Source organism: Mastigoproctus giganteus, chromosome 12 (assembly GCF_048544385.1).
Source record: "Mastigoproctus giganteus isolate SK-2022 chromosome 12, ASM4854438v1, whole genome shotgun sequence".
NCBI lineage: Eukaryota > Metazoa > Arthropoda > Arachnida > Uropygi > Thelyphonidae > Mastigoproctus > Mastigoproctus giganteus.
This window is the reverse complement of record NC_143586.1, coordinates 11320188-11343570: the sequence shown is the minus strand read 5'-3', so window position 1 is coordinate 11343570 and position 23383 is coordinate 11320188. Positions and strand designations below refer to the sequence as shown.

Sequence of the window (23383 nt, the reverse complement as noted above, 5' to 3'; positions counted from 1 at the left end):
ACTGCCCCAATATTCTTCCAGTGTGTAGACTACTGTTCCGAGAAGTTCACTCTTACAAATGTTTGAGCTAATTGAAGAGATTTCAGAATGAATGTACTTAAACTTGTACTGGTGAAACGAAGCAAGTTCAGTATACCAGTAACTGAGTCTGTTAGTATGTGATCAGAGATGAAATTATTCATTATTTACTCAAGAACAGGAAGAGATGTTATAAAACTTGTATGTGATGACTTGCAAAATATTTACGACAATGCCCTTAATCCAAAAATATTCCAAAGTATTTTTGCTCTTTTTTCTCAGTAATTTGGCCTGTTAAGTTTCCATATGCCATTTACTGTACCCTGTATATTGTAAAGAGTAAATAATATAACATTTAGTATGTTGTACGTAATAAGTTGTACGTGATCACTGAAGTCCATAGTGCTATGTTTAGAACAGTAAATAATCCACTCCAAATGACATCCAACTTATATGAAAATTAGGTGGTAAAATAGGCAACACTTCTAGTTTTAGTGCAGCAAACTTGAAATCATACATCACAGGCACAAGTTAGTACAGTATTAGTAACGGTTGCATGGTGCAAGAAAGCCTATGGCTTATGCTGCACCAGCCAAAAAAAAAAAACCGAACAAAACAATGATAAAAACAAAAAATAAATAAATAAAATAAATAACTAAATAATAATAATTAATAAAAAAAAAAAAGAAAATTAAACCTATCATCCTATGCACTTCCCTTACCCGAAAGTACTATCCAGATGACCTTTGAATTTCCCCAAACTGTCGGCCTCTACCACCCATGAAGGCAACTTATTCCAGTAATTTATAACTCGCTGGCTAAAATAAAACTTCCTGCAGTCCAATCTAAACATTTCCCCCCGTAAGTTGAATTTACGTCCCCTAGTTCTAGCATCATTTATAGTCTTGAAAATTTTGTCCTGATTCATTTTACTGATGCCTCTCAGAGCCTTCAACACCTCAATCAAATCTCCTCTAAGGTGTCTATTTTCCAAACTCTGCAACCCACATATTCGAAGTCTTTCTTCATAAGGACGCCCTTTTGCCGATCTCACCAGGCGAGTTACCCTTTGCACCCTTTCAAGAAGCTCGATGTCTTTCTTTAGGTGCAGTCTCCATACTTGAACACAGTATTCCAAGTGTGGTCTAACAAAAGCTTTATATAATGGGATTATCACATCCCTATCTCTACTTGCAAAAGTTCGATAGATCATCGATAGGACACCGTGGGCCTTCCTTGTAACCTGTTTACAATGCTCAGAGAATTTCATGTCTGACTGTATTATAACACCCAAGTCCCTTTCCTCCAGTACTGGGTTTAGTTGAACTCCACCAAGTGAATAAGTTTTTTTGGGATTACTGTTTCCCAGGTGTAATACCTTACACTTTGTTGGATTAAAGCACAGCTGCCATTTTTTTTACATTCCTGAAGTCTATCTAGGTCTCTCTGAAGAAGCTCAGCTTGAAAGTGATCATTAACTACTCTACTAATTTTAACATCATCTGCAAATTTATATATCACGCCCTCTATCCCTTCATCAATGTCGTTTATGAAAATTAAAAACAACAGTGGTCCTAATACTGATCCTTGGGGAACCCCACTCCTTACATCAACCCAATCTGAGGAATAGCCATTTATCACAACCCTCTGCCTCCTGCCCTGAAGCCATCCTTCTATCCATCTAAGGATTTTCCCAGCGATTCGAACCTGTTCCAGCTTATAAAGCAACCGCTCATTTGGGACTGAGTCAAAAGCTTTGCTGAAATCTAAATAAACAATGTCGATGAAATTATTCCTTAAATCGAGCTTATGAGTGACCCTTTCGAAATAGCGAACCAGATATGTTAAACATGATTTTCCCTTTACAAAACCATGCTGAGTATCCTTGAGAATTTCAATTCGATCCAAATGATCCTGAATTCCACCCTTGATCATTGCCTCCATGATTTTCCCTACTACTGAAGTCAGACTGACAGGTCGATAATTTCCAACTTCACTTTTAGAGCCACCCTTATGTATGGGAGATACATTTGCACTTTTCCAATCCAATGGAATCTTCCCAGAGTCTAGTGATGCTTGCATAATTAGCCTCAATGGTTCAATGCAGTCGCTTGCCGCCTCTCTTAAGATTATAGGGTATATTCCATCAACTCCAGAAGTCTTACTGGTCTGTAGGCTCGAAAGTTTTTTCATTAAATAATCTTGCGAAATTTCAATATCATTAATTACATATTTTTTAACTTCGCTCCCACAATTTCCCATTGCCACTAAAGGCTTTTCATTTGTAAATATCGATGCAAAATAACTGTTGAGTTCATCTGCAACGGCAGCTGGTGTATTTAATACTGTCTCCTTTCCCTTATGTAAAGGTCCGAAGCTCCTTTCCCTTACGTAAAGAATTCTTCACATATATAAATGGCATTTATATATGTGAAGAATTCTTTATCCCCCCCTCTTTGCTCTGTTTGCTAATGATTTCTCATAAACTGCCTTTGCCTGTCGAACCTTTTCTGTGGCTCTATTACACATCACCTTGTAGCTGTTATAGGCTTCAGTACTTTTTATTGCTCTGTAACCTTTCCATGCCACCTTTTTCTGCTCAAGTAATGTGGCAACTTCACTATTCATCCAACTTGGAACCCTTCTCGTGGAGTATTTTTTTAATGGTATATATGCATTCAAGGCATCTGTGATTAATGTTTTAAAAGCATACCACAGTTCAATTGTATTCATTCTCTGCACGATATCTACCAAGTTAATAGAGGCCATGTAGTACCTTAAGGCATCGTAATTTCCTTTTCTGAAATTAAAACCCATTCCTTTGCCTTTTTACTTCTCTACCTCTCTCGTCATCATCCACCGTAGAACTCCGTGATCACTTCCTGCTACTGGTTCCTCTACTGTCAGCCCTGTTATGTCATCTGATTCATGTGTGATGATGAGGTGTAGGATACTCTTTTCTCTAGTACTTTCCCTGACATGTTGATACAAATAACAGTCATCTAGTTGATTTAAAAATTTTGTTCCCCATGTTGAGTTTCCTTCCCATTTACTCTATAATCAATTAGAGGCAAATTGAAATCACCCATAATAAGGCATTGACGCTTACTTGACCATTCCATTTGCATGTAGAGGCTTTTGTCATAATCTTCACAATCACCTGGTCTGTAGATTACTCCTACTCGCATTATACCTTTGTTTCCAACTATCTCACACCATACAGACTCTATACTAGCATGTGAAATGTCTGAATCCGGGAAAGCTATCGTCGCACTCAGGCTGCTTCTGATAAGAAGCATTACCCCACCACCCCTCCTATCTAACCTATCTTTCCTAAATACATTATACAAGCCGTACTGAAACTCATCATCCCCAATTTCCGGGTGGCACCACGTCTCTGTAAGCCCTATTATGTCTGCATTACTTGTTTTAACCAGCAGTTCGAATTTGCTTATTTTCTTGACGACATTTCTAACGTTACTGTATAAACAATTAAGATTTACTGTTCTTGTATATTTAACAACCCTAACACAACCCTTGAAGTTTTTTAGGCTCTCTTCCCTGATATTAGCTACCCGCTCACGTGAAACGTTTCTGCCCCCAGAACATCTCGTTAATACTTCCAGTTGGAATAACAGATAAGAACTCTTAAGGTATGTGCAAGAGTTACTTTGACCAATATTATCAGATAAACGTGTCAGTATTACCCACATTCCCCCTAACTAGCAGTTTCCCTGAACCTTTAAGGTATTCTCAATAATACTGGCAAAAACTTTTGCACCACCTTTGTTTAAGTGTATCCCGTCTCTACAAAACAAATTCCTTCTACCTACAAGTGTGGGCCATGCTGATAGAAATTTACCTCCTAAATCCTTGCAGATTCCTTCAAATCTTGAGTTAATCCACAAGGCTCTTAACATATAATCCCTCCTATCGTGTCTGGGCAGAATTGCAGACAAATAGACATTATGGCCTAGCTCGCGACGTTTGAAGTGTACAAATGATAATTGTAGTTCATCTAATGCCAAGTACAGGGCCACTGCAAGTGGGTAGGCGAGGTAAGCATCGCTTACAGGCGGCAGTGCAGGAGGGCGCCAAAAAACTTTGACATACAATTCGAACCTCTGTTTAACAAACTTCTTTATAGCGAAATTTTCTATTTAGCAATATTTTTTGAATTCCCCTTGGTAATTATATTTAAAATAGATTCCGTAGATCAAAGAAAATTTCCATATAACGAAGAGAATTAAGAGAGACAACTGGGAACGCATTTTTGCACCTCTGGCTTTCAGGCAATTAGTGCTGCAAGCACGAATTAAGAGTCAAAGGGTTTACCATCTTGTAACTCGTACTCATAAAACCTATCCACTTGTCCCACATACCCAGGAGTCGCACTGGTCATATGATTGATTAATGTTTATCAGTATTCACCACGGCAATCATAATTCATTTGAAATAAATACAGTACAAGAAATTGAAGCTTTAATTTACTTATTATTTTGATCTGTGTTTCCTCTTTATATTTTGCAGGGTTAGACTCCAAAACATGGTACAACCCCATACTATGGCCGGAAAGAGGAAGAAAGCAGTGATGGGACGTGAAGGCACCTCCCACTGCTTTATCCTCTCTCCTGCATGTTACTGGGGAATGTCACATGACATCACAATATGTCGGAGCTAAAATGAAGAAAAAACAGCAAAGCGGGAATTTTTTTTAAATAGCTAACAAAAATTAACACCACGTACAACCACTGATTCCTCTCAGGGCTGCTGTCCCCTCACCCCCCCCACTAATATAAAGACAGAGTTAATGCCAAAAACATTAAATTGTCAAGAAACAACTTGAAAAAAAACACACCAACTCATCAGTCCTTGCATGCCGGCGGGTGCACTTCAAACATCCACACTGAAAACACTTGTATTACGAAGGTAATCAAATTCATACTCATACATCATTCAATTTCAGTCTTACATTAAGCCACCCTTTTGCAAACGGAATAACAACAACACACAATAACCAAGGGCTGCAGAGCAGCACGACGACTAAACAACAGCACTATAATTTCGCACTTCCCGCTAAAATCAGAAGCGAATTTGCATCCAATCAAACAATCAGAAACGCACAATGAGGTAAACTATGCATTCCCAATATTCAGCCAATCACAGAACTCGACAGATCAAGCACTCCGTTCTTCAGGCCACGCCCACAATGGAGATATCCATGTCCTGCAGTTCAGCCACAATAATATACAGTATATGATGCTATTTGTAGCAAAGCAACAGTGTTCAGGAGATCTTCAAAAGATTTATATGAAAAATGGTAACTTTTTAAAACTTACTGAAACAATCTGGTGGGTCAGCAGTTCCCATAACTTATTGTGGCTAATGATCGCCTGATGGCCTTGGTGGAGATGTTTCTGGCACTTGCCTCATGGTCCCAATTTCTTCCAAATCAAAGAAATTGGGACCTCTGGTATGTCTAGATGCATCTCTGAACAGCCCAGGTTATGTGTCCATTCCTGCAGGCCATCTGCATCCCTTCATGGTCATCGACCATCCACAGGGTAATGGACTCTTCCAGCAGGACAATGCACATGGTTTGAAGAGCATTCTGCAGATTTTACCACGATGGAATGGACTCTCCCATTCACCAGACATGAACCCTGTGGAGCATCTTTGGGATGCTGTGGAAAGGTCCGTTCGAACTTTGGATCCTCCACCCAGGAATGCAACGGAATTATGGACAGCAGTGCAGAAATACCTGTGGAATGCTTTCTTGAATTAGTGTACTCAATGCCTCACCATGTGACCACCCTTATCTGGGTGTAAAAGGTGGACCTACCCATTACTAGGTAGGTATCCCATTTCTGACTACTCAATGTAGTGAAGCTAATCAGTAGATAATTTTTTTCCCCCATTTTATATAAGGCCTATCAGTCTTAAAAAAGCCAATGCCACTTTTGGAGGATCTCAAATTTCTTATGAGAAATTTAATACTTTGTTTTTTTCTTTATAAGTTTAGGAAACTTTGAGAGAAAGAAAGAGAGTAAAAAAAAAAAAAAAACTTTCCACCACATATAAACACTTTAGTTTTATTAACTTATCAGATCTCACAAAACAAGTCTGTATACCCAATCCTCCATCAGCCTTCTACAATCCATTGCTGGCATTAGGCCAATAAAGATAAGAATTATTGAATGCATGTGTTCCAACACTCTTATTATTTAATCATGTGTGTATTGTCTTTGATGCATCACATTAATATATTCAAGTTTGAATCACAAGTGTCCCTCTTACACAGTTCCATAAGTAATAAAGGTGAAAGTATTAAATTTAATTACAACTGCATGACTGTATACAAACACTATATGCAATGCATGCAAGCATAAACAAAATTTTGCTCCAAGTGTCCTAATAATAGATATAATCTTAAATCTTTTAATTTCCAATTCATTTAAAAACTACATTTGTGTTTTTAAATATAGCAAGTTATGGCTATAGAATAGTTTTATATATGAAACTTATGAAAAATTCTTTAGAAATTAAAAACCAGTTGTACAAATACAGTACAACCTTGACAGAGAATGAGTATAAGAATAACTTACACATTGTGGTGAAGTTTACTTTAAAAGGTCACTGAACAACAATTTTAAAAAGAACATGAAAGCATCATAAATCATAATAAAATATATCTTTTAATAATGGTATCACACATTATTAAATACACCTTTAATAATAGTATAATTTTTTCTTATAGTTCAAGTTGTCACTAAATTTTCACAGAATAAAATTCATACAAAATTGCTTAATCTTCACTAATAATAAATAAATATCCTATATGACAACCAAATGTATGTAATATGGAGGTCACATATTCAGAAGGAATAACAAATGTACATAATTTCATGCTACACTTAATCTTAAGAAATATTTTGGAAAGCACTGATGAAGAAACACAATTGTTAAGACTTCCAAGTGGCAATCTTATCTACCATCACTGGAAGAATGGCAATGACATTCCTCCAGTGATGGCAGAATTTGCACAACAAACTAAGCTACTGGAAAACAGGTTATCAAATGAGGCATGTCTGCAAAGTGCAAAAATTGAAGTAACTTACCAGTTATCAATTCAGGGTTATCCCTAAACTGATAACTGGTGGGATTTAAAGTAAAAACAAACCAGGACTTGGTTACAAAACATATGGTCACAATTTAAAAATGCAGATAGGTCAAAATGTTTGCAATTCTGCTTGAACATCAATGAAGGTGTCTCTTTTAAAGAATGCTATTTGCAGAGGAAAAACAAAATAAATATCCATTACCTCTTTTTTCACAACTTTCAAGTCATTTTTCAAGGTGAAATAAAGATTTGTTTGACATAAACAAAGAAAAACATACAGAAATAGACAGGTTCAAGAGATACTAACTAATGATACACAGGTTCCTAAATACTCTACCCTTTCCTCTATCTCAGTCTAACAGAATAGAGTATTTCCAAATCAAAGAAATTACTGTACTTAGTCTCCCCTTTTAAGTACACAGGTGAAAGTATTCGTGGACCAGCATCAGAAAATTTGTTTCTGTGTTTTGACTGAAATTCAATGTAAGACATTTAAAAAAAGCACGCACACACATTTATTCTAGGACTGCTACTCAAAGTGTGGTCTGCGGACTGATGCTAGTCCACGAATTGTTTGTTACCATTCTGTGACAAATTGTAAATTTGTCGTGGATGTTACTGGTCCGTGATGATTCTTCCATTACCGGTCCACAATGATTGTATTTTACAAAAGTACCGGTCCACGACGGATTGGAAATAAAAGGAACTGGTCCTTCACCACAAGATAGTTTGGAAAGCACTGTTATAGGAAATTTCTTTGAATATATATATAACATTGATAAAAATAATCAGGTTACTGAATGATTAGAGGTCACAGGCCTTCTCAATTTTTACACGGTAATTACAATTGATAGGTCAGCATCCCTTTCCTATGCATTGAATATAAACATTTGTGTGCATGTTTATATATATACAGTGGAACTTCTCTATTACGAACTTCTATTTAACGAATTTCTCTATATTATGAATTTTTTCGCAAAACATTGCACCTTGAAATGAAATTACATGTAAAATTAACCCCATATAACGAAGTGTTAGTCTCTCTATAACAAATTTTTAAAAAAATTAGTAAAAGCATTTTTGAAGATTTTCAAGCAGTAAATACTGCTAAACAGCGGCTCAAATATACTGCCTCCTTCCCTCCAAAATTTTGCATTATCATCTGGAATTAAATAATCATCCTTTTAGTGAACACTTGTGACCATTGATGCCTGTAGGAGGGTCTTTGTTTCATTTCTGTTAGTTATTAAACCAAATGGGTTTTCTTAAAAGTGGTCGTAAACTTTACAATAAATAGGGTAGATTTGTAAATTGATGTTGGCTCAGGGGACAACGAAATTCACTGCGGTTAAACCTTTAGCATGCTGCGGCGGCAATACATAGAATGCTACCATAGTCGGTTTTTAGTAACGCCTGCTGAGTGACATTCATTTCTCACCTCAACTGTACCACGTGACCTTCCTGTCAATCATTATATGATATGTCCATTCTCATCTAACTGAACTCCCAATAGATGGTTTCATGAATTTTTTTTTTTTTTATTTCGTTTGTCATCAATCACATAGGCTATATGCTCTTGTATTTTTTTTTACATAACATACGGCATACGTTAATCATAAATTTTCTTTCATGTATATATGAATGAAAGCAGAATAAAAGAAATTCACAAAGTCGTATATTTCTCCAAAGTGAGTGATACTGTTGAATTGGCAAACGAACGTCATTGAGTAGGCGGTACAGTACTAACAATTCACTATATGGCCAGCGCAGCAAAGTTTGCGGTGTATGTATCGGCAAGAGCTGCAGTCCAGTAATTTTTACAATTGCGAAAACAATGTTGAAGAGAAAGTGTTTAAGTATTAATGATAAAGCAAAGATTGTTATGATATTGACCAGGGTTTAATAAAAAAGATGTCGGAGAAATATGGCATATCTGCAAGCAGTTTATCTATGATTTTAAAAAAATCGAGAATCAATTTTAAATGCAATTGAAGGAGGAGCAGACAAGAAGCGAATTAAGTTGTGTATATACGAAGATGTTGATAAAGCTGTTCTAAAATGGGTGCAAATGATACTTGAAAAGAATATACCAATATCGGGCCTAATAATTAAGCAATAAGCTCTGAAATCTGCACAGTTCCTTGGACATACAGAATTTAATGCGAGCACTGGGTGGCTAGATAAATTTAAGAAGCGCCACAGAATTGTTGAAAAGGTTATTTGTGGAGAAAGTGTTAATGTAAGCGAAGAAGATTGCAACAGTTGGAGGAACAATACCTTAAAGAAGATTTTGGAAGAATATGAGCGTAAGGATGTTTTTAATGCTGACGAAATGGGTTTATTCTTTAAATGTTTACCGAATAGAATACTTGCTTTAAAGGATGACAAATGTTTTGGCGGAAAACAAAGCAAAGAAAGAATCATTGTGCTAGTTGGAGCAAATATGACAGGAAGTGAAAAATTAAGACTTTTATTCATTGGAATATCAAAAAACAAAATCTTGGGAAGTTGACTACACCTTTTAATAAAAAAAGCATGGATGACAAGTGATATTTTTGAAGAATGGATATTAAAACTAGACAAGCGTATAACAAAAGAAAAAATGAAAATCATGTTGGTAACTGACAACTGTCCGGCACATCCTGCCAATCTTAAAAGTGCGAAGTTGTTTTTACCACCAAACGTAACGTCAAAACTTCAGCCAATGGACCAAGGCATTATTAAAAATTTTAAATTTCATTATCGAAAGAGAATAATAATGAAGATTGTCAATGCGATATCAGGAAATAGAAACTTGGAGGTTACAATTAACCCTAGAGATTGCATCTCTGAACTGGCAAAAGTTGGGGCAAACGATATCACTGAATATACTATTCAAAATTGTTTTTCGAAAGTGGGATTTGCATTGAATACAGAAGTCGAACAATGACTGGACGAAAAAGATGAACTGCCCCTTTCACAACTGAAAAACTTTTGGACATTATTAGAATCGTCTGGAAACATCGAAAATGAAATAACACCGGATAGTTATGTTTATGTAGATCACAGCAGAACATCCAAATGAAGATGAAATACTGCTGAACAGTGTTAAACGCGACCATGATCACGAAGAAATTAACGATGACACTGAAGATGCATCAGAACAACCCGTAGAAAAGCCAACTCGCAAAGAAACGATTAATGCTTTTAAAACGGTTCGTATGGGTCTACAGTTTTGTGAAAATGTTCCTGATAATGTTTTTAATGCTCTGAACAAATGTGATGTTTTCTTTGAGAATCAGACAATTTTTTAATTGTACTGTGCAAACGAAAATTACAGATTTTTTAAATTTGTGATACTGGCAAAAATTGTGTAAACGTAATTTAAATAAGTGTTTTTGAAATAAAATACATTAAAAATAAATGTAGATTCGTTTTCCTTTTCTAATTAGATAACAATTTATAATAAAAAAGATATTCTCTGTATAACGAAATTTCTCTATAACAATTTTTTCTCCAGATTTACCAAATTCGTTATAGGGAAGTTCGACTGTATATATATATATATCAGTACAATGTCCTTGAACTAATTTGAGTATGTTATAGTAAACAAGCTTTAATGTTAAGGCAAACTAGTTTTGAGCATTTATTGACTAAATGGCCACACATGTCTATACTTAAGGCTAATGCATTCTTCAGAGATAAAACATTTTTTGCAATATCTAAATATATTTGTAAAGAGAGCATCACATCCCTTGTAAAGTTAAATTCACACATTGTATTTCTGCAAATTTTACAAATCTTTGAAGCTTGCAAAATTGTGGAGAAAGGGAAAGTGCTTGTTTTATTAGTAATGACCATAAAAACTCAATTACAATTAACACTTTCATGCAAACCAGGGAAGAAAAAAGGTGAAGACCCAGAATGGAACAGAAAAGGAGGAGGAATCTAAATTTAACTGAGATAGCCCATTCCCCTTTAAGTATAGGAAGACAAGTAATTATGTAATATAGTTAGTAAATTTCCCAGTTTAATATTTTGGTAATGCACTCCACCTTGTTTAAATTATATTAAGAAATCAAGAGTTCAATTATGAAAATAAAATTATAATAATGCTTCTTCTAACCTAATTTGAACCATTTAGGCACTTTATGTCCAAGGTTTTTTCTTGACTGGTCTTCATGTGATATTCCTGGCTCAGGTGTGTTACTGGAACATGGCAGTTCACATGACATTGTATTCACCTGCCTATTTACATCACTGGATATATTCAGTTGTGGGATATTTTCATAACTGAATGAGTTCCTGAAATGTTCATCAGAAATTTATTGAAATTAGTTTTATATGAATGAGAGTCAAAGTGTAATTAATGTAGGAAGTATAAACTGTTTCAACACAACACTTTTTTACAAATCCTTACAATTATTTTCTAAAATTCCTCAAAATTTGTAAAATGCAGCATAATGTTAAAACTAACAATGAAATAATTCTGTGCCTAAAATTAAAACAGCATGCAATTGAAATAAGAAAACTCCAGGCACATATTACTTATAAATTTCTCGTAATTATAAATAAATGCAGAATAAGACTATTTTATATTATTGTTAAGAGGAACCATCATTAACCTGTTAATGAACAGACAAAATTCCATAACAAGAGAGGAGGTTGTGTTTTAACTTACATGTTAAAATAATTACAATGGTATACAAATTAAAAAAAATAAAAATTCTGCTCTCTTATTAAAAATAGGTGGGCTTAGATGATTTGATATTAATTTTGAATCTGCTGGTTGAACCCTATCACAATGTATGTTTCTACACAAAATAATCAACAAAGAATCATCATTAGTTCTCACAAATGCTGATTCCTTTGTGAGAATTTTTTTCCATACAATTTTACTGCTCTAAATTAATGCTCAAGTACTGTATGTCAGTTGCATGTTAAAGTGCCTTGATTGTTGATTTAGTGATGCAGTGCTTCTCAACCTTTTATCATTCAAGGACCATTTCAAGCATTCTTTACTTACTGTGGACCACCAGGTAGGGTTTCTTTACATCTATGAAAAAAAACTAGCATTTTGATGCTTCAAAAATCCTGTTTTTAGCCACTTATGCATGTTGTTCAGTATACAAATATCACTTATTAATTAAATATAATTAAAAATATACTAAAAAAATTTGCCCAACATATACAATCAAATAACCACTACAAATTTTAACAGTTATTCTTGCACACTAGTTTTGTGAAAATGTAAAAAATACTTTACGAATAAACAAAAACAAATCCAATACATATTACATGCTCAGAAGCTGGTGATCAACTGTGACAGATGAAAGCTTGTGTAAATTTAATTTTGTAATCTTTCTGAAGTTTATATTTTACCTTAATAATGGTTGCTACAAGATCTACTTAAAAAACAAAAGTCCAAGGTTATCATGACCCAGAGTGAAATGCCTGCAGCAGTGTTTCTCAACCTGTGGTCCACAGACCACAGGTAGTCTGCGAGTTGATTGTAAGTGGTCCGTAGGAAGATAAATTTTATTGTAAGTATAAAATATAATCACAAATAAAATTAAAATTGGCAAGCAACTGTTTACTTTGTTGTCAAAAATCAAGAGGTATTCCTTACAACATAAGACATTGTGTGTCACCAGCACACTGTTGGTGAGGCCATAAGCTTTCATCTGTCACAGCTTCTGAGATTATAATATATATTGGATTTGTTTTTGTGTATTCGTAAAGTATTTTTTGTTTTTACAAAACTAGTGTGTGAGAATAACTGTTAGAATTTGTAGTGATTATTTGATTATATATGTTGGGTGAGTATTTTTAGTATATTTTTAATTATATTTAATTAATTTTTTACTTCAATTTTTTTAATAAAAAATGACAACATATAAATTTTTCTTTCTTTTAAAATTTCCCTTACCATTCGTACGTTATTATCACTGATTCATTACTTAGCAGAGCTGATAATAAAAGAAAAAACTATAAATTTGTCAGGAAAATTCCTAGATGTATAGAAACCCTACCTGGTGGTCCGTGGTAAGTAAAGAATGCTTGAAGTGGTCTGTGAATGATAAAAGGTTGAGAAACACTGGCCTACAGGCATTTCTGGTGTGTCACGAGTTCATCTGTATAGCCTGTGGCATATATTCAAAAATTGATCTAGTGGACAAACCTAGCTCAACCGACAATTCTTTTCTTTGCACCACATGCAAGGGGCTTACTGATTTCATTATTAGAAGAATTTGAGTCTCTCAAGAAACAAATGTAACTGGGAGCTTGTCAGGGACTCAAGTATCTCATAACCAGCCAAGTAATGCACCCCCCCCCCACCAATTTAATAGTCAAGTGAATACCATTCTGGTTAAAGATGATCTAGTTTTATTGGAAGACTATTGTAAGGGAAATGGGTAAAATTTTCTGTAATAAAGTAGTGGACTAGAAACAGGATGTGTTTGCCAGGAGCAACAGATGATGTTATGAACAGATTGTCAGAGTGAAATGGGGGTTAAGACAGCATTATTATTCATGTGAGAACTAATGATATTAAACTAACAACAACATGACCATTTGTTGGATAAATATAAGACCATGCTGAAAAAATGCAGGGTGTTAGGTCAGAATGGGTATGCATCTGCAATTCTTCCCAGACACAAGAAGCAGGATAATATGCTGAAAGCCTTGTGAATTAACTCAAGACTTGGGATGTGGGTGGGGTTATCAGTGTGGCCCACACTTCTAGGTAGAAGGAATCTATTTTGTAGAGATTAATTTCAACAAAAGGTGGTGTAATGATTTTGAGAGTATCATTGAGGATATTATATCAGGAATGAGACATGATATTATATCAGGAATGAGACATGATATTGCCAAGGGGGAGGGGGGTGTCTGTGTGTGTGCTCAATGTAAAAAAGTGTCAGGATATTAGGTGCCAACTCTGTGTTGTTATGGGCCTTTATGAGAGCTTGAAGCAGACGATGGATGCCCTTGAAGGATTTTAAATTGGGGGCCCATCAAGCTCTGAGCTGCCCACATCAATGGCAACACAAAGGCAACCCCAAGGCAGAATGACCTGGATCTTCTCTGCATCACAGAAATGTGGTTAGAACATGGCCAGGAAGGTATTGCAATCACTGCCTCAGCAGAAGAGGAGGGGGTACTGCTATATTTTATAAACAAACTCTCCTTACACCAATCTAGCATTTCAAGTGAATCATAAGATTATGAAGCCATCTCTGTCGAACTCAAGAACCAATCTACCATACTCCAAGTGGTTGTAGTTTGTCTCCCCGTCGCCATCTCAAGACCTCAAATCCTTGAAGTAGCTAAATGGATCTTGCACCTAAATGGATATCATCTTTTAAGGGCACAAAAGGTGATATAGTTGTACATAGAAGGGCGGAATTACTTGACAAGTACAGGTCACTGTTGAAAAAAAGCCGTGAATTAGGGTTGAATTTGAAAGTGTCTGCAATTCTGCCCAGACACGATAGGAGGGAGTATATGATGAGAGCCCTGTCAATCAATTCGGCCTTGGAAAGATTGTGCAAGGCTCAAGAGGTAGAATTTTTTTCAGCCTGGTCTGTACTTGTTAACGGGAGAGACTACTTCTACAGGGATGGGATACGCTTAAATAGAAAGGGTGCAAGAATGTTTGCTGATGCTATCGAGGCAGTGTTAGGTGGATCGGAAAATTTCTAGATTGGGGGGATACAAGGACTAATAGATTAACAGTAGCCACTGGCAGAGGTGAAAGTGATTCTTGCACTGCTTCTATTGGAATGAGCAGCAGCTTGGAAAATATGATGCAGGATACTTCAGAGTCTGCTGGGAGTCATTGGGATACAAGTAAACACATGGGTTGTGTTAGGGTAGCTAAGAAAAAGAGCAGGTGCATGTATACTTGCGTGTACACCAATGTTAGGAGTTTGTTAAATAAATTTGATGAATTTGAGGTATTGCTCCAAACATCAAAGGCAGATATTGTTGGGATATCAGAGACATGGTGCCACACAGATATAAGGAATGCAGAACTGGAATTTGGGGAGTACAACGTCTACAGAAAGGATAGACAGGATAGGAAGGGAGGAGGAGTTATGCTATTAGTTAAGAAACACTAATAGCATAACTCCTTTCATATCCAAGAAAGTGAAGCCAGTCGACATCACTGGACAGTGCAGTGTTCAGTCAGTTTGGTGTGACATAAGCATTGGGAGATCAAAATTGAGAGTAGGAGTATGCTATAGGCCTAATGACTCTGATGAGTATAATAAGAAACTATACATGAAAATAGAGTGAGCCAGTAAATCAGAGAGTCTTATAATGGGGGATTTTAATTTCCCAGATATTGACTGGAATTTGTGGGTTTGGTCACTCACACACTAGCAAGGCTTTTGTGGATTTATTGGATGATTGTTTTCTAAATCAGCATGTTCGAGAGGCAACTAGAGGGAGCAATACTCTTGATTTGATTATCAGTAGTGAACCACTAGGTGGCAGTGATCACAGTGTGCTAAAGTAGGATTTACTCAAGGGGGGTAACTACCATCAGGGGTAAAGGGAAGGGTTATTGCTTTCGTAAAGGCGACAATGATGGTCTGAGACAGTATTTAAATTCTGTACAGTGGGACCAACTGATGATGTTACCAACAGCAAACTCAAAATGGGAAGCATTCAAAGAACTTATCTTGGAAGCTACTAGGCTTTACATACCAACTAAGAAATATTGTTCAAGGTTCAGGCCTAAATGGATGTCAGATGAACTAATGAGACATATGGCAGAGAAGAAAAATGCATGGGATACCTATAAATTAACATGTGACACAGAAGCCTATGATAGATATAAGTTGATCTGTAACCAAGTTACAAAGGAGGTTAGGCAGGTGAAGGCAGATTACGAGAAATCTTTGGCAAGGGATGCAAAGAAAAACAGCAAGGAGTTCTTTACTTATGTAAACTATAGAAGGAAGGGGATGAATCAGATTGGTCCACTTGATATTGAGGGGTCAACTGTTGATGATCCTGCTCAGGTAGCTAACAAACTAAATGAATATTTTGCATCTACATTCACACATGAGTTATTCAGGACGGGGAATGCCATAGATGAAGTAAACACTGGCAGTGAGCTAGATGATATTATAATAATTGAGAGTAAAGTGGAGGAGAAATTGTTGAATATAAATACAAGAAAGGCACCTGGGGTGGATGGGATCTATCCAGTTATATTAAAGGAGGCAGCAAAGGAAGCAAGCAATCCGTTAGCCATAATTATAGAGCTTCCTTGGACTCAGGGGAGGTACCCACAGACTGGAGATGTGCAAATGTAACCCCAATTCACAAAGGAGGATCAAAGGCTGACACAAGTAATTATAGACCTGTGAGTTTAACTTCTGTTCCAAGAAAATTAATGGAAGCACTGGTTAAAGAAGCACTGCAGGATCATCTTGACAAGAATTCAGTTATAGCTCAGACACAGCATGGTTTTGTTAAGGGAAGGTCTTGCCTGACCAATTTGATTGGATACTATGATGTAGTCACAAAAGAATTGGATGCAGGGAATAACTTTGATATAACATATTTGGATCGTAGAAAGGCTTTTGATACCGTTGCACACGGAAGACTGCTGCACAAATTGGAGCAGTATGGTAAATTGTTGCTATGGATGGTTGAGTGGCAGAAGACAGAGAGTGGTAATTAATGGACACTGCTCATCGTGGGGGACTCCACTAATGTTATTAGTGGAGTCCCTCAGGGTTCAGTATTGGGTCCATTGTTGTTTTCTGTATTTATAAGTAATATTGATGATGGTATATCAAGCTTAATGTCCAAGTTTGCAGACGATACAAAGGTTGGCAGGATTGTTAAGGACGCTATGCTGCTGCAACAGGATCTGGAAAGGTTGAGCAAATGGGCTGAGAGGTGGCAAATGAAGTTTAATATTGACAAATGTAAAGTACTACATATGGGAAACAGCAACCCCAGAGCAACGTATCAACTCTGTGGTACTACACTGACAGTGGTAGAGAATGAAAAGGACCTGGGGGTAATTGTGCAGGCAGATATGAAATTCTCTGAGCAGTGCAGACGGGCTGCAAGAGTAGTTCATGGTGTCTTATCAATGATATACAAGAATTTTTCTAGCAGGGATAGGGAGGTGATTATTCCCTTGTATAAGGCAATGGTCTGGCCGCACCTTGAGTACTGTATACAGGTCTGGAGGCCTCATTTCAGGAAGGATGTAGAGCTGCTGGAACGAGTACAGAGAAGGGCAACAAGGTTAGTGAACGGAACGAAGGGTTGCTCTTACGAAGAAAGGCTTAAGTTTTGCAAATTACAGTGTCTGGAGACTAGGCACCGACAAGTTGCTCTGATAGAGGTGTACAAAGCCTTGAATGGGTTGAGCATGCTCAATGCTGCCTCTTGCTCAGAATAATCACCTGAGAGGGCATAAATTCAAATTGAGGAAAGACAGATGTAGGATGGATGTGCGGAAATTTGCCTTTAGCCAGCAGGTAGTTGGATGGTGGAACAGACTTCCATCCCTTTTTGTGGAAGTTGATAGCCTAAATAAATTTAAGGCTGAGCTGGACAGGTATTTCGAATGAACGGAGGGGTGAAGTGGAAGGGGTTTTTTTTTTTTTTGGCTGATGCTGCATAACTTGCTTTCTTGCATCATATGCCTCTACTAATGCTAATTCAACCTGTCACTGTCAACATTGTATGTGGCAATTTCAATTTGCCCCCTCAACTTAACCATTTCAAGCAGCAGCTCCTTTCTCATCTTTTTATGGTAGGCCTCTGCTTTGTCAGCGAACCCCTCCACTTGACCTAATTCTGGCCTCCATACCCTGCGCTATTGATCAAACTCCAGAGACAGTGCTCAACTCTGACCGTGATCCACTTTTGCTGCTGTTTCAACTACCAACTGATCAGCATCTTCTCAACTAGCCAGCCCAACATTCCTGGATATACTCAGATACATCGAGGCAGCCTCATCTAACCCTTGGTCAATCCTTGAGTCATGTGATGTTGAGCTAGCTGTCAAACTGCTGACCAACTGGATTGTCTCTGTGACTTGCTATGAGGCACAAGAAAGTTCAAATCTCTCCTCACTCTAAAGCATGGTGGTCACACAACCCAATGAAGTGCTTCGACCTTAAGCAACACCTGAACAAACTATGGAAGCAGTCTCACACCCATACAGACAGAATTGCCTACTTGAAAGTTTGAGCTGAGTTTAACTGCCAGAAATCCAAAATGATAAAGTAATACCTAGACAGGACCATACACACTGCAAGAGTTCCATATAAGGATACCTCTTTGGGTTTCCCCCCACAGCTTTATCCCCAAAGCTGGCTTGATTATATCACCAGATTTACCGCCAGTATCAACCCAAAAGATTAGCTCCAGTTACCAACATCTGAAACCAATTTTGACCAGTTGACAACCATACTAATATTGAGACAAAAGTTAATTGATGCCATAAACTCACTGCCAGCAACTTCTACTACTGGACCTGATGGGATGCCGCAATTTATGCTTAAGAGCCTAAATCCCTACATCCTACAAGCTCTATTATATATTTTCAACTCTGTTCTCAAACTGATACTTCCCACACCAATGGAAGGAATACCTAGTCAAATCAAGGCCAAAAATTCGTGCTCAATCACAGACTGATCCTCAAACTCATCACGCCTATTGAAGCTGCTAGAAAAAATACTGCTACCGATCCTCACTAAACAGATCCTGTCAAACAACCCCCCCCCCCACAAATTCACTAAGCACTTCTGCACACATCAACAGTGACCAATCTAGCAACTACTAATAGAATCCTCACAGCCTTTGAGAACTGGCAGCCACCTATGTAGACATCAAATCTGCAATCAATTCTGTGCATATACTATCTCTCCTAAAGCTACCAGAGAACCACTATCAGATAGGTGGTGCCATCTTAGCCTTCCTCAGATCTCTGCTGCATAACTGCATAGTGAAACTGACTGTAGATAACTCCCAATACTGCAAAGTAATCTCAGGTGAAGTCCCACAAGGGGCAGTACTATCTGGCCTCCTCTTTACTGCCTTCATTTTTACACTGGTAATCCAAAAGCCAAATACCCTGGTATATGCCAATGACCTAAAGGTACTCACACCAATTAAGGCAAACCAAGACCCTAACCAAATCTCAAAAGGGCTAACCTACACTCTCTCATCAATATCTGAAACAGTTTGGTCTGTGCATAAATCCTGGTCTTTTCGTTAAAGCAACATCCAACAAAAATCCATCCGGCCCTCAATGGAGCCCCTATCCCGCTTGTTCAAAACCACATTGACCTAGGGATCAGATTCGACTCAAAGGTTCTCTTCAGCCAACGCATAGACCTGCTTCTCACAAAAGCTGCCAGACAGATGGATATGCAAGCAGCATCTACATGTAACGGATAAATCCACCATGGTCAGATAAATTGCAACAATACTTTTTCCTCCACTTCTCTATGCTGCAGAGATTTGGTCATCTACATCTTCCACTACCATCAAATCAGTATTCTCCTCCGAGTACTGGCTCCTCATGTGGGCTTGCCACAAGCTTAGCCTACTTCCCCAGCTTCAGGCCACCACTATATGGCCAAAACACTCAACATCCCAAGGCTCATCTGGCTCGCTGATGAAAGGAGACTTGTTAAAACTGTCAAGCTCATGGCTGGCCTCATCTCCTCTCCCTCCTTCTGGGACAACTGTGCATGGAGGATCCCAGTGGTGCATCTGGGAGCAACTCCACAGCTATTCCCTCTTAAACACAGAAAAGACAATGATGTCACTACACATAGTACATTCCTCACTGCAAACAGAGAGAGTAATTTTTTGCATATCTATTCTAATCTACTGTATCTTTGTGTATCAAAAATTTTCTTATTAGGAATTTTAATTTGGAGATAGAATAACTTCTCCTGAGCTTGAAATCAACACTAGCCAACAAGCTATTTATGCTGTTTATTATATTCATTGTGTGCTTATTTCCAAATCTATTTAGTACCCTAGGGTGTGGCAAAACAATTGCTTTTGGGTTCCTTAAATTAAGTGAGACATTCCTTTGTAGATTTGATTCTTCAAAAACAGTGTTAAGATTTTTCAAGAATAGATTTAACTTCAGTTTTTGAACTGAATATAGTATTTTATATTTCAACAAGAATTGCTTTCTCTTATTCAGGTCATTCCAAGAGTTTGTCCCCATTAAAAGTTTCAAAATCCTGTTAATTAAGCTGTTTATTGCTGTTATTTCCGTTATATTATTATTATTATTATTATTATTATTAGCTATATGGTGCAAGGAAGCCTGAGGCTTATGCTGCACCAGCAAAAAAAAAAAAAAAAAATTCCGGAGCCACTCTGAGAGAGAGAGAGAGAGAGAGAGAGAGAGAGAGAAGAGAAAAAAGGGAATCACCAAGAAAGAGAAGAATGATGATATCCAGCTCGGGATCCTGGGTGTGCCATGCCCATACTCACCAGATGTGAGCCCCTGGGGTGAAATATTTGCTCTTGTCCATACATTTACTAAATAATTGAGTTGTGAGTCCACTAATGCATAATATAAGGTTACTTTTGTTCTTAGATTTAATTTATTCTTAATGAAGTAAAAAAAGTACATATAAAATCTCATTTTCTTGTACAAATTTGTTATATGCATTGCCCAACTTAGACTGTAGTCAATCCATAACCAAAGGTAACAATGATTTGAAACTTCTTCCACAGTTAAGACATTTGCAATTCTGGAAATTCTGATCATGTAGGCATTCATGTTTATGTAATTTAATAGATGGATGTATGTCCACGGTTTGACGAGAAGGTCTAATCACCAAGGATTTTGTTTTTTCAAAGCTGAATGCTAATTTATTATCATGCAACCAATTTTGTAAATGTATTACATCCTGCTGTAAGTCTATTGCCATTTTTGTCATGTTCTTTTCTATTGTATATAAGATTATATCATCTGCATAGATTTTTATAAAGGAGTTCTTTCTTACTTTGAATATGTCATTTATATAGATATTGAACATGGTTGGCCCTGCATGTGTACCCTGGGGTACTCCCCTCTTTACATTATATGATTTTCCCTTTTTATTTTCTACTTCAACTGTTATTTTCTTTTGGTTAAATAAGATGCTAAGAGTTGATTGATTCTTCTCCTTATTCCATATTTCAGTAATTTCTGTTTCAATATTGGGATATCAATTAAGTCATATGCTTTGGTCAAATCTATAAATAAAATCATTATGAGGTTATTGTTGTTTAAATGTAAGTTAAAAGAGTTCTATTAAGTTCTTTAATAATGTCTGTGTGCTCTTGCCCTTCTGATATGAGAATAGTGAGTTGTTTAGCAGTCCATATTGATGTAAATATGGACTGAGAAAATATATAATTTTCTATTATCTTATTTATAACTGACTGTATTGTTATTGGTCTATAAATGTAAAAGTCATCAGGCGGTCCCTTTTTATATATAGAAATTATCTTAAACAAAAGTAAGTTTGTAGGATAGCTTCCCAACTCTAACATCCGTACTATAAGCTCCACCAAGAGAACAGAGAACTGTTCTTTATTTCTCTTTACTTCGGTTACTGTAATACAGTCCAGTCCATAAGATTTCTTGTTCTTCAACTTTCTATAATCTTAAGGATCTCAGTGTATTGTGGAGTTAAGACTACACAAGAGTTCACTATCTGAGGAAGGCTATCTTGTTGAGTAAAGGGATGTTGGCAATTGTGTATATCATATCTGTTGAGATCTAATACAGCTTTGGCAAACCTATTTGCAGCCTCATATTGTTTGTTTGTACCAGAAAGCTGCTCTAATAGTGTTTTAATTTGGTTTCCCCCTTTATTTTTTCTTCCTTGTACTTAGCAGGTTATTTATAATGTTCCATTTATCCTTTTGAGTTATCTGCTTATCCATAAAAAGTTGATTGTAATAAATGTTTTTTTGTTTTCTTATTAACCTGTCAATTTATTTCTGAGTGTTTTATAATTGTGATAATGTTCTATCTTTGATGGACAATTTCTATACTGCCTGAAGTATTTGTCCCTTTGTACCATTAATTCTTCTATTTCGTTAGTCATCCAAGGTTTCTTAGGCTTAATCCTGCTACTCCTAGAATTTATGTTGCAAGCTGAGTGATTTACTTTATTCTCCTCATTAAATCTCGAATTGTTTATTATTTGTATTATCTTATTTGAAAAGACATTTACATCTGTTGTGTAAGATGCTTGCTCTTGTATTAACATGTTTTCTATGTTCTGTTTCTCTGTTGATAAATAATTTTTCTTTGTAATTTTTGTTAATTTTATATCTACACATGGATGTTGTTTTGAATACTTATCTACTATTAGTATACACGTTCTGTGATCTGAAAGTTGATTTAATAATATGTAAGAATTAGTACACTTTAACTTTATATTTGTTATAAGGTGATCCAAGCAAGAGCTTACTGTTCTATCTCCCTCTATCCTTTGTTGCCTAGTTATTCCAAATAAGGTATGTTCAAATCCATAATTGTTTAAGATGGTAGAGTATCTGTGTATCACATTATCAGTTTCATCGGTTAGCAAATTAATATTAAAATCTACTACTAGTATGGTCTTATCAGTCTGTATGTCATCTCATTGCAAAATTATGTTATCTAATTCTATTAGGAAGTTGTTTATGGAATCTGATGGTGGCCTATAAAAAGCACAAATCATGAATGTGTTTTCTCGATCTTCTAATAATTTGACACAGAAGTTTTCACAAGACTGAGTCAAGTGGTAAGCCTGTATTGCCTTAAAGTATGTTCTATAGTATATTATTATTCCTCCACCCCTTCTCAACTCTCTCAACATACAGACCTTGTCATATCCTTGTATGTTATAATTAGAAATTTCTTCACTTTTTATGTTCACCTCTGTTAAAACTATACATGAAATATAACTTTTCATTGCATTTATATATTGCAAGAAGTTAAACCAATTTTTTCTTAATGACCTAATATTTAGAGCTACCAGAAAGAACTGATTTTTATCAATTATAAGATCTCGAATATTTGGATTATTTAAAAAATGTAAAGGTGAGTTGAATATCTGTGATTCCTCAAAAAGCATAACTGAAGTCTTAACTTTAACTTAGGTCTAGATTTCAGGAAATTTCAATTTAACAAGTTAAAATTTTACAATTTTACACAATATAAGCGGTGGTGGGATTCAGCCGGTTCGCACCAGTTCGGCAGAACCAATA

At 36.3% G+C, this 23383-nt stretch overlaps 1 protein-coding gene across 1 annotated transcript in view; it reads right to left on the bottom strand.

Moving 5' to 3' along the window:
• Positions 1-23383, bottom strand: part of LOC150076681 (tether containing UBX domain for GLUT4) — a 328877-nt gene that overhangs the window by 8208 nt on the left and 297286 nt on the right. Inside the window, exon 13 of the mRNA XM_090386552.1 lies at positions 11244-11422. Coding sequence (XP_090242678.1) covers positions 11244-11422 — 179 coding nt within the window. The remainder of the gene's footprint in view (positions 1-11243; positions 11423-23383) is intronic.